The 13,006-nt window shown below is 49.3% G+C and overlaps 1 protein-coding gene across 1 annotated transcript in view; it reads left to right on the top strand.

Annotated features, from left to right (window-relative positions):
• Window positions 1–11: 11 nt before the first annotated feature.
• The window catches only part of USP43 (ubiquitin specific peptidase 43), a gene marked incomplete at its 5' end in the record, with an annotated part of 54,034 nt that continues 41,039 nt past the window's right edge, over window positions 12–13,006 (top strand). Inside the window, one exon of the mRNA XM_029929169.1 lies at window positions 12–260. Coding sequence (XP_029785029.1) covers window positions 12–260 — 249 coding nt within the window. The remainder of the gene's footprint in view (window positions 261–13,006) is intronic.

The following is a 13,006-nucleotide window of genomic DNA, read 5'->3' on the forward strand; positions in this document are numbered from 1 at the left end:
CGGCCGGCCCCCAGCCCCAGGCCCCCTCCGGCGACGGCGCGCGGCCCCCGGGCGCGCAGGGCTTGAAGAACCACGGCAACACCTGTTTCATGAACGCCGTGGTGCAGTGTCTCAGCAACACCGACCTGCTGGCCGAGTTCCTGGCGCTGGGGCGCTACCGGGCGGCGCCGGGCCGCGCCGAGGTCACCGAGCAGCTGGCGGCGCTGGTGCGCGCGCTCTGGACGCGCGAGTACACGCCCCAACTTTCCGCCGAGTTCAAGGTAGGCAGCGCGCCCGCCTCTCGCCCCCGCCCGCCCCGGCGCGCGCCCCAGCGCGGAAGGGCCCTCTGGGGGCCTTCTTGGGGTGGCACCCAGCCTGCAGCGCGCCTTACCGCCTTTGTTTCGATGGGACTCGGGCCACCGTTTGCAAACGTCTTCTCTAGGAATTTCTCCCCGAGGTTTCCTTTTGGGGGGGCGGGGGAGGGGGGGCGAGTCGATTTGAGTGTATTCAGCATTTGTGCCCTCAGCCAACATTTGTTGAAGTAGTGAAGGCCCGCGGACACCTTCCAGCATGCAGGGGTGCGGTGTGGGCAGCCTGACACCCCAGGCCAGGGCCTTGGAGGAACGAGGGGCGATCGGAATGAGCAGGACGCGGCCAGGTGGAGGTCTAGGGCAGTCCAGGTGGAGGAAACAGCGAGAACAAGCCCCACACACGTGGAGGGGAGGAGAACTGGAGGCGCGGAGAGAAACCTGGCTGGAGCCCGGGAGGGTAGCGTGGGGCGGGGATGAGGTTGGTCAGATCAGGTACGGTAAGGCGCTTGGGTTTTAGTCTAAAATTTTTTTAATGTTTATTCTTGAGAGACAGGATGTGAGCAGGGGAGGGGCAGAGAGAGAGGGAGACTCCAAATCCGAAGCAGGATCAAGGCTTCAAGATGTCAGCACAGAGCCTGTCGCGGGTCTTGAACCCATGAACCACGAGATCAGGACCTGAGCTGAAGTCAGCGATTAACCCACACACCTAGATGCCCCTGTTTGGGTTTTCTTTTCTTTTCTTTTTATTTTTTTTAACATTTATTTATTTTTGAGAGACAGAGCATGAACAAGGGAGGGGCAGAGAGAGAATCTGACACTGAATCCAAAGCAGGCTCCAGGCTCTGAGCTAGCGATCTGCACAGAGCCAGACTCAGGGCTTGAACCCAGGAACTGGGAAATAATGACCTGCTCCGAAGTCGGATGCTCAACCGACTGAGCCACCCAGGCGCCCCAAGTTTGGGTTTTATTTTAAACCCAATGGAAGCCTAGTACTCGCCCTCCCCGGAGGCAGTGGGTGTGCTGTATTGGAGACAGCATCCTTTTGCCATTAAATGGCCCATCATGACTTGGTTTGGAGTTGCATTCTCCAGCCCCAGGGTCTTGTTCTACTTACCCTGTGCTGTAGGGTCATGAGGCGTTGGAAGCTCTGTGTATCACACCCCCCCCCCAGGGTGTTGGGGATCCCAGTTGGATTATAGAGTTCCTGATCGTTGATGCACATGACTTGCTTCTTGCTAAAAAACCACAGCTCTGGGCAGAGAGCTGGAGCTCCCCATAGACTAGTAATTGTTCTTGGGGGAGGGGGAACCTGTCAGTGTTCATTCCACAGGCATCACCGCTCTTGAGTTTCAGCCTGAAAAAGCAATCCTTGGCATGTGACCCACAGGGTGCCAGCCTCCCCTCTTCCTCTCTCCGGGCTCCGCTGCTGAAGCATTGTTGGGCGGGAGTCACTGGGTCAAATGGGTGTCATTAATATCTACGTTGGACAACCACAAATTGTACCAAATCCTACCTATACAATGTTTCTTCCTATATATACATACTGACCATGGATGAGTTTATGTGTTAGGTGTGGTAAGATATTAACAATACGTCCTAATAAAATAGAACAGTGAAAACAATACACTGTAATAAAAGTTACTGGAATGTGGTGTCTGTCTCTCAAAATACTGCATGCTGTACCCGTCCTGGCAGATGTGAGACCGTGCGATGCCTACGTGACCTGAGGCAGTGAGGTCACTGACGTAGGCGTTGCCACACGGTTGACTTCTTGAGCCAAGTCGGGGGGCCCATCTGCTTCCCCCGCAAGGTTGACCACCTGTTAACTGGAATATAGAAAACAAGCAAAATTTAGGATATAGGGGATGACTGTAGGGTATGGTGGTTAAGAGCAAGGTCTCTGGGGCGTTATGACTTTGAGCAAGTTAGCAAAACTCACTGTGCCTCCACTTTCCCCATCTATGAAATGGGTCATGATGGTATCTACCTTATTATCAGTGGTTGGAAGGATTCAGTGAGTCCTGTGTGCAGCTCTTAGGGCAGTGCCAGACCCCTGGGAAGCTTCTGTCATTTCTGCCATTCTTTTTCTTTTGTTAATGTTTATTTTTGAGAGAGAGAGAGCGAGCGAGCGAGCGAGAGCACAAGTGGGGAGGGGAATAGATAGAGGGAGACACAGAATCTGAAGCAGGCTCCAGGCTCTGAGCTGTCAGCACAGAGTCCAACACGGGGCTTGAACCCATGAACTGTGAGATCATGACCTGAGCTGAAGTCGGATGCTTAGTCGACTGAGCCACACAGGCGCCCCTCATTTCTACCATCCTGTCTCCTCATCTGTAGAGGCCTGGAAGGGAGGGAGGGCATGTCTGTGCACCTTTTGTCCTGCTGGGAAATTCTTCTGCGGTTCCCTGAGTGGTGGGAGACAGGAGTACCTCGGGAAAATCCTCCAAATTAGTAATCACTCTCGGTGACTCACCAGGATTTCCCATGGCACTCTTGCTCTCAGATCCCCACGTCTGGCTGCTCCCTGTGAGCCCTCGGGGCCTGGAAGATAACCAGAACCACCTTGCTAATTGTGATGGGTGATGTCATCCCAGGCTTCCCAGGACTTGGGGGAGGGGGGGAGGATTAGTAATAAACCTTGCTGAATGGAATGTGGGTGGGCTCCTCCTATTTTACAGACGAGGAAGCATCCCTTCCCCCAAAACATGTCTGGAGCGCCCCAGTGCTTTCCCAGGAACACGGAAGGCACAAGAAGCCATGAGTACAGGGCCTCTTGGGGCTGCTCCCCGGGGGCTCCCCTGGCCAGCGGGAGGGACGGATGTCACTGAAATAACCCCACAGTGCAGGATCAGAGCGGGTGCCAGCGCCCGGAAATGCTGTGGCAGTTCAGGCAGGAAGATATGATTGATGGGGAAGCCAGGGAGGAGGGATGTCCCAGGAGAAGTAACCCTCAGGAGAGGTCCGCTAAGGACAGGGGAGGGTGGGGACATGCATTCCCCTTCCGCAGGATCAATGAAAGATTAATTAATGGGAGCCTCTGTCCCCAGGCAGAGGATGCCGGAGAATCCGTTGGGGACCAGCCACATAAGATTTTCTCAAGGAGTTTGGTCTTGAGGAAGGGGGGAGTCGAGAAGGGCCCAGCATCCTGGAGTGAGTAACCCCAACCCCAGCCACGAAAACGGGATGGGTGTGCAGTGTCCGTCTGTCCCGACCCCCGAGGCACCCAGCCTCCCACGGACAGTGGGACCAGGCTCTTTGGTTTCACGGCTAATGAACACACACACGAAGACACACCCTGTCCGGGGCATTAACCGGGATGCTTTGGTTTTCTAATGATGTAACAGAGGTGTGTGTCTATCCTATGAAACCTCAGAAGGTGCCACAGTATAAATAATGGGTTTGAACTCCCCCCGAGGGAGACAAGCTTCGTAAACGCCGGTGTGTTTCCAAGCGTCCACGCGTGGGAAGTTCTAGCTTTGTGTCCTGCTCTTTTTCATGTAAATACCATCGAGAGACGTCCTCCTGGTCATTGTGATATTTGGTAACACTGAGTTTTAAATGATTTTATATTTCAGTAAACGAACCGGTCCCTGCAGAGACATTGACCTCCTGTACAGGTTCCCACTTCCCATCACACTGTGCTTAAGTCATTGTCCTCAGCTCCGACCACTGCCTAAAGTTAATCCCTTGACGTGTACTTGTGTGGCCAAAACAAAGACTTGACTGTTGTATTTTTATGTTTCTTCAAAAAAATTTTTTTACTGTTTACTTATTTTTGATAGAGACAGAGTATGAGCAGGGGAGGGGCAGAGAGAGGGAGACACAGAATCCAAAACAGGCATTAGGCTCTGAGCTGTCAGCACAGAGCCGACGCGGGGCTCGAACTCACGAACTGTGAGATCGTGACCTGAGCCAAAGTTGGACGCTTAGCCTAGTGAGCTATCCAGGCACCCCTATTTTTACGTTTTTGTGTATGTGATTTTTTTAAGTTTATTTACTTTGAAAGGGAGGGAGAGAGAATCCCAAGCAGGCTCCATGTAAAGCTCAACATGGGGGTCAATTTCACAAACCATGACATCATGACTTGAGCCGACATCAAGAGTCGGACACTCAACTGACTGAGCCACCCAGGGCGCCCCTGTTTTTTTCTTTATAAATCAACTTGGTTGAAGTATAATTTATATACAGTACAGTGCATCCTTTTTAAACATTGAGCTATCCCTAACATACAACATTGTGTAAGTTTAAGGCATACAGGATATTGATTTGATACATTTATGTTGCAGTATGATTGCTGTAGGTCGCATAGCCAACGTCTCTATGGTACGTCACCTAGTGATCACTTTTTCTAGGTTGGGGACAGTAAAAGGCTAATCTCTAAGCGGGTGTAATGTTTATAGGACATTTTTGATGTCTGCAGTTATCAGTGGCTCATGTCTACTGCTAGACAGAGTACACCCTGATCTCTGACCTCCCAGCCTCTGGGAATCACTATCTTACTGTCTACTTTTAGGAGTTTTGACTTCTTTAGATTCCACATGGGAGAGATAGCATTGGTATTTCTCCTTCTCTGTCTGACCTCTGTCACTTGACGTCATGTCCTGCAGGTCTGTCCATGTTGTGGCAGGATTGCCTTGTGTCACACGGCCGAATACAGATGCATCTGTTGTAAAGGTAGAATTTGATGAGTTTTGACACGCGTGTACCTGTGTAATCAACACCCCGATTAAAAAATTTTTTTTTTAAATTTTTTAAATCGACTCTATTAGGCTTGGTTATTTTTAGCACCCACACTGATAAATTTCCTTCCAAACAATGACACGAAATTTCAGATAACACCAGTGGTGCATATTTTCCATTCTTCTCTCTTATTTATTCATTGGTCTATTTTTTAATGTATGTTTGTTTATTTATTTATTTATTTATTTTGAGAGAGAAAGAGAACACTGCTGTCAGCACAGAGTCCAACACAGGGCTCGAACTCACGAAACTTGAGATCATGACCTGAGCTGAAATCGAGTCAGACACTTAGAGGTGCCTGGGTGGCTCAGGTCATGATCTCACAGTTCATGAGTTTGAGCCCCATGTGGGGTTCTGTGCTGACAGCTAGAGCCTGGAGCCTGCTTTGGATTCTGTGTGTGTGTGTGTGTGTGTGTGTGTGTGTGTGTGTGTGTGTGTGTGTCTCCCCCTCCTCTCTCCCTCTCCCCCTTTTAAAAATAAACATTAAAAAAATCAATCAACTGAGCCACCCAGGCACTCCCTCTTCTGTTTTATTTATTGCACAAAAAAAATAGCCTCTCATTTTTATTTTTATTTCTTTGATTACGAGTGAGGGACAGGATTTTTGTGGTTCTTTTCTAGCTGTAAGGCGGCTCGTGGAGCTGCCTGTCCATGTTGGTTTTTGGTCCATTCGGCCTGGGTCTCAGTGCGCTGTTTATTCGCTTCTGTGAGTCCTCAACCCACATGAGTGTCACAGGTATTTCCCTCAAACTCCTGCTTCCTGTCCCCAGTGCTGGAAGTCGTAGATTTATTTACATCATACCTTTTGACAAATATTCTATTTTATGTATTTCTAGTTTTCCCATGGCCATATTCAGGATTCCAGCCATCTGGAGTTTATCATAGCTTATGTACTTAAGCGTCAATTTTAGACCTACAATTTTAGACACACAGTATGCCTCAAATGCAGTAGAGGCATTGCTTTTTATTTTATTTTATTTTTTTAACATTTATTTGTTTTTTTGAGAGACAGAGCGTGAGTGGGGGAGGGGCAGAGAGGGAAACACTGAATCCGAAGCAGACTCCAGACTCTGAGCTGTCAGCACAGAGCCCGATGCGGGTCTTGAACTCACAGACCGTGAGATCGTGACCTGAGCTGAAGCCAGACACTCAACCAACTGAGCCACCCAGCCACCTGGTCAGTGGGTTTAGGCCCTGCTTGGGGCTCTGTGCTGACAGCTCAGAGCCTGGAGCCTGCTTTGGATTCTGTGTCTCCCTCTCTGCCCCTCCCCCGCTCACGCTCAGTCTCACTCTGTCTCAAAAATATAAACATTAAAAAAAATTGTTGTTTTATATCGGTGTTAAGAGAGAGAGACCCACCTATATAGGCAGGTAGAGCCATGTTGTGTTGTGGGGTAAAGGGACTAAAGATTTCCGTCCATCTCTCCTGAGTGAGGATTTGGCTTTAAATCCAGTTCTGGTCACATTTTCATAGATGTTCTATGTCTTCTGTAGGAAGCAATAGGTCAAGTTATTTTGAAAAAAAGCCCAGAGTTTGTGAAATACCGGCCTGAGACTGTTCAAATCAGGGAGAAAAACAAAAACAAAAAATGAAAAAAACAAAATTCATTTAAAAAATTTGCAGTGTCCAAATAAAAAAAACCCACTCACGCTCCCATTTTTCTTTCCATGGTAACCAGCGGTTAATATTTTGGCCCTGTACTCCTGGTCTTTGTCTAGCCATAAATAGATGTCACACAATCTTGAATAGGTATTTTTGCACTTTAAAAAAAAAATGATAGGATCATTTATTCTCATTATTTCCTCCAGCACAGTCTTTAAAGACCAGCTGAGTGCCGTCAGGTTTACCCAGAGAGTTCAATGCATAGCAGTCTCTTTGCTCTGGTTTCCCCAAAGTGGAATTCTGTATATATAGAGAAGGACTTTTTTTTTAAAGTTTATTTTATTTTGAGAGCACGCGCTCCATAGCAGGAGAAGAGCAGAGAGAGAGAATCCCAGAGGATCCAAGCTCTCAGTGCAGAGCCCAGTGTGGGGCTCAAACTCGTGCAAGATCACGGCCTGAGCCAAAATCAAGAGCCACCACTCAACCGACTTAGCCCCCAGGTGCCCCTGTAAGGACATTTCTAAGGCCCCATCTTGCCTGTCTTTTTTGACGTTGTCAAAAGAATGTGACAGAGCTCCGGGATTCCTTCTGGAAAGGCCGTATGGCCTCGCAGGCCGGCGAAGACGCGGAGTGCCCCGGGTTTCACGTGGAAGGAAGGAGACGTCGAGGTGTAGGCTGCAGAACTGGAACACGTTTGGGGCACCCGAGTGGCTCAGTGCCCTGGGACTTTCAGACACGTGGGAGCGTGGTGAAAGATCGGATGAGGCCAGACCGTTGGGGGGGGCGGTGGTAGGGAGGGTTTGAGTAGAGGCATGATGTTACCCAACCGGGCTGTGCGACGGCGCAGGGGGAGGGCTGGCAGGGGCCGAGGCCGGGGCCACGCTTCGTGGTGGGGAGGTGCTGTCCTCTGGATCAGCCGCAGTTGGGACTCAGTGGTGGGAGTGGGCCTCTAGTGAAGGGGCAGGGCAGACACACTGGGAACCAGATTCCAGAATGTTTGACGCTGACGGGTGTGGGTGCAGAAGAGGATCTGAAAGAGGACCCTGATGTTAGGACGAAGAGCTGGCTCTAGGGGCATCTGGGGGGCTCTGTCGGTTAGGCTGCCAACTCTTGATTTCGGCTCTGGTTACCATCTCACGGTTCCTGAGGTCAAGCCCTGCATCTGGCTCTGCGCTGACAACGGGGAGCCTGCTTGGGATTCTCCCTCTCCCTCTCTCTGCCCCTCCCCTGCTCGTGCACGCATGCACTCTCTCTCTCTCTCTCAAATAAATACAAAAAAGAGAGGAAGAGCTGGGTTTAGAGATTCTGAGCGGGAGGCGGCTCTCGCCTCGGGAGAGAGTGCTGGGTCTAAGGATATGGCGGGGTATTGAGCGTGGCTGGGCACTGAGTCACCACATAAAATACGCAGTGCTCAGTTAAATTTGAATTTCAGATAAACAATGAATAACTTAGTAGTGTAAATCTATCCCAAACATCCCATGCAATATATTTATCCTAAAAACAATCAAACATTTATCCGAAATTCAAACTTAACTGAGCCCCTTGAGTTTTTTTTTAGATGTTTATTTATTTTGAAAGAGAGAAAGCATGTGCGTGAGCCGTGGAGGGGTAGAGAGAGAGGGGGAGAGAGAGAATCCCTAGCAGGCTCTGTCCATACTGTCAGTGCAGAGCCCAGGGCGGGGCCCTGTCCCACGAACCCCGTGAGATCATGACCTGAGCTGAAACCCAGAGTCAGATGCTCAACCAGCTGAGCCACCCAGGCACCCCCTACCTTGCGTTTTTATTTGCTAAATCTGGCAGCCCTGTTTGGGCGTCTAGGGCAACCCCGGAGGAAGAATTCAAACTAGATACTCCAGTGAACCCAAAACTAGCATGATTGGAATGAAGCCTCAGAGCCAGCATTTCCGCTAATTCAGTCTTGCATTTTGCTTTGTCATCGCCCAAAGTTTTTGGAAGGATTAAAGAAAGAAAAAGGAGAAAGCCCAGACTATTGGACTTGATTGGCGGTGGTGAGAATCGGTCACGTCCACAGTCCTCCACAGACGGCTCCCTTGGGTGGGCGGGGCTGAGGACAGCCCTGTGGGGGACACCGCCTGATGCCTGGCAGGACCAGCAACCACAGTGGATGGTGTGCACATGTCCATACAGGACGACAAGGGGTTTGCTCCTCTCAGGTGCTCAGGCTTGCACCCGCATTTGGGAAAATGCCCCTGGGGGGCGCCTGGGTGGAGGGAGGCTCAGTCTGTTAAGCATCCAACTCCTGATTTCAGCCCAGGTCATGATCTCACGGTTTGTGGGTTCAAACCCCACATCGGGCTCTGCGCTGTGTCAAAGCCTGCTTGGGATTCTCTTTTCATCTCTCTCTGCCCCTCCCCTGCTTTCCTTCTCTGTCTTTCAAAATAAGTAAACTTAAAAAAAATTTTTTTTTTTAAATTTCCCTGGAAAGATGCTTTTAAAAATGCTAAGGTAGGCTCCCTTTGGGGACAGGTACCCAGAGACGGGGGCTGGGTGGAGGGAAGACTTTTCACTATCATCCTTTTTTTATATCTTGAATTCTTTAAGTATGTATGTGCATATATTACCCTTAGAAATAAACATTTAAAACAACTGGAAGATGGAGTCACATAGAAAATGACTAAGTTGTGGGGTGCCTGGGTGGCTCAGTCAGTTCAGAGTCTGACTCTTGATCTCAGCTCAAGTTCAGGTTGATCACAGTTTGCGAGTTCAAGCCCCGCAGTGGGCTCTGCGCTGAGCACGGAGCCTGCTTTGGATTCTCTCTCTCCTTCTCTCAACCTCTCTAAATAAATAAACATTAAAAAAAAAAAAGAATTAAAACAAATGATGGACTTGTGACACAGTTTCCCAGAAGGGCAGAGGGAACGTGAGTGCTGGTGGCTCTCGTGTGCCTTGCTCACGGTCGCGGCCCAGTCCCTAGGGGATATCTGGCGTGTGGTAGGCACTGAATAAATATTTACGAAAGTAGCAAAGGGCGGTCCAGCCATCCTGTGATCCGACCACAGAAGTTTAATTTCACACCCGCTCAAGAGAAGCAGCAAGGGAGCCCGGGTGTGGCGTTCAAGGCTTCTCTATGCCCTCTGGTCGTTGGCAAGACGCAGCTGAAGCCTTGGGAGCAAATTTATCATCGAGGGAGAGAGGAGGGCAAGGTGCTCTCCCCGGCAGGGGGCACGGAGGGGCAGGGTGGAAACAGATCAGCAGAAGTGGCCAGGGAAGCGTGTGCCCTCGAGATCCAGGGACTAGAGCTTCAGGAAGGACAGGTGGCCGACAGCGTCCAGATATCCAACCAAGATGGACCTGTGAGTTTTCAAAGGACGGCATGTCTGTTAGTCTTTCTGGGGGGTGGGAGGAAGGTGCCTTCTTGCATCGGGGGACACTGCCCTCAAGGGCGGGCTTTGGTGGGAAAGTTCTTACCCCACACCATTTCTTTCAGATTTTATTTTCTGTTAATGTTGATTTATTTTTGAGAGAGAGAGAAAAAGAGCGCATGCAGGGGAGGGGCAGAGAGAGGGAGACACAGAATCCAAAGCCGGCTCCAGGGTCTGAACTGTCAGAACAGAGCCCAACAATGGGGCTCAAACTCACAGACCGTGAGATCATGACCTGAGCCGAAGTTGGATGCCTACCGACTGAGCCTCCCAGGTGCCCTGCCCCCCACACCATTCCCCAGGTTGTCAGTCCTGCTCTGGTCTCAATAGCGACCACTGCTAGGCTTGGTCCCTCCAGGCCCTGACCCTCTGGTTTTCTACTTTGCTGTCAGAATGCTGTTTCCAAGTATGGCGCCCAGTTCCAAGGCAACGCACAGCATGACGCGCTGGAGTTCCTGCTCTGGCTGCTGGACCGCGTGCACGAGGACTTGGAAGGCGCCTCCCGAGGGCCCGCGTCCGAGAAGGTCGGTCACTCGTTTTTTTTGTTTTATCTTGCAGAGTGTGAGTGGGGGAGGGGCAGAGAGCAAGGGGGACAGAGAATCAAAGCAGCTCCGAGCCATCAGCACAGAACCCGACGCGGGGTTCGAACCCACAGGAGGTGAGACCATGACCTGAGCCGAAGTCAGACGCTCAACCGACTGAGCCCCCAGACGGCCCAGGTTGGTCGCTCCTGAAACAGCATGTTGTATTTCATTTTCTTTTTCTCCCTTGGATACTGGCTCGGTCATGAAATTCGGTCTCGTAGACTCCTGTGTCCGCAGCGCTGGCCCATCTCCTTTCTCTCAGCTCTGCTGGTCACAGGCTCAGCATTTCCACACACTGCAGAGTTTCTCGCCCTCCCTGATCCTGGGGACCTAGTAAGTGGGGTTTCCTTTTGTTTTAAAGTTTGGGAAATCTTGGGGTGCCTGGGTCACTTAGTTGGTTGAGCGTCAGACTCTTGATTTCAGCTCAAGTCATGATCCCAGGGTCGTGGGATGGAGCCCTGCATCAGGCTCTGCACTGAGCGTGGAGCCTGGATAAGATTCTCTCTCTCTCCTCTCTCTCTCCCTCCCTCCCCCCCCTCTCCAACATAAAATTTCAAAAACTTATAAAGTTTTGAAAAATCTCCTTTCTGTCTGTATTCTGTGCACTAGTATGGCCATCGGAGGCCCTGAGTACCATTCCTTATGATTTTCAGACGGTACCGTTTTCCGTCTAGCATTGCTTCCTCAGTTATGTCCCCACGGAATGCATTTCACAGTCTTTTTTCTCAAGGTGGGATGGATGATTGCGTGCAGGCACTCAGCCTTCCTACATTTTAATGAAGCCCCCAGCCTTTGGGAGTAGAAAGCACTAATCGTTTCTAATAGCCACAGTTAAATGATTATTTTAATTTATAATCTTATTTATAATACATATAAACATATGTTATATATAATATAAATTAAAAATATAAATTATAACATAACATATAACTTAATTTATATAAAAACATATAAAATATATATAAATTAAATAATTTATATACAAATCATATTAAATACATTATGTATTTAATAACATATGTTACATATTGTATGTATATAATTGATTAAGTATATGTAAGTTAAATTATATATTTTATAATTTTATACATTAATTATATTGTATATAAGTAGGATATATTTATAATATAAATTAACATATATTATACATAACGTGCTTGTAATATAACTTACTTATAGTATGTAGTATAAATAATTTATTATAACACACGTGTGGTATACCACCGTTGGCGTATCATCTGCACTGTCTCTAGGCTTTGCTAACTGAAGATCAATGGCGGGCTCTGCTCCAATGCTATCCTTTTATCTCTCACTTAAGAAAGTCAGAGCAAATGGTGGCGGCTCAGTCGATGACGCCTCCGACTCTTGATTTCAGCTCAGATCATGATCTCGTGGTCCGTGAGATCGAGCCCCAGCTCAGGCTCTACGCTGGCAACACAGCCCGCTTGCGGTTCTCTTTCTCCCTCTCTCTGTGCCCCTACCCCGCAGCTTGCTCTCTCTCCCCGAAAATACATTACCACGAATAAGCAAAGTTTATTTTTTAATGTTTTAAAGTATTTGTTTATTTTTGAGACAGAGAGAGACAGGGCATGAGAGGGGGAGGGGCAGAGAGAGAGGGAGACACAGAACCAGAAGCAGGCTCCAGGCTCCGAGCGGTCAGCACAGAGCCCGACGCGGGGCTCGAACCCACGAACTGTGAGATCGTGACCTGAGCCGAAGCCGGACGCTTAACTGACTGAGCCCCCCAGGCGCCCCCACAAAGTTATTGTAACACTGTCCATGAATAAGCTGCTGTAGTTTACTGGTTGTCTTTGTTTTAAGTTTTCGTGCTTCTCATGAACCAGTTGAAAACAACCCCCAGAAGTGGGTCTTTCGGGCCCCTTTGTTCGGGGAAGGGTCTTCCTGCCCTTTTGTTATTTGCATGGACCCCATCGTGCTAGAGTGAGGAAGGGATGGGGGTCGCAGTGGTGTGGAGTGAAAGTCTACAGGTCTAAGGCACACCTGACGGCTATAGTTAACATTCCTGTCTCAAACACCGAACATCTGCTAAGAGACTAGCTTTCGGGGCCCCTCACTGCACCCAAAAAGGTAACCAAGGAGATGGATGTGTGCCCGACTTTGACTGCAGGCATCATTTTGCTGTGCGTGTGGGTACCAGGGCATCATTGTGTGCACCCTAACTGTATACCATTAAAAATTTTTTTTTAATATTTGCTTATTTTTGAGAGAGAGAGAGACATGGAGACAGCATGAGCAGGGGAGGAGCAGAGAGGGAGACACAGAATCGGAAGCAGGCTCCAGGCTCTGAGCTGTCAGCACAGAACCCGATGTGGAGCTGGAGCTCTTGAACCACAAGATTGTGATCTGAGCTAACGTCAGAGGCTTAACCGACTGAGCCACCCAGGC

The sequence above is a fragment of the Suricata suricatta genome, chromosome 17, assembly GCF_006229205.1.
Source record: "Suricata suricatta isolate VVHF042 chromosome 17, meerkat_22Aug2017_6uvM2_HiC, whole genome shotgun sequence".
NCBI lineage: Eukaryota > Metazoa > Chordata > Mammalia > Carnivora > Herpestidae > Suricata > Suricata suricatta.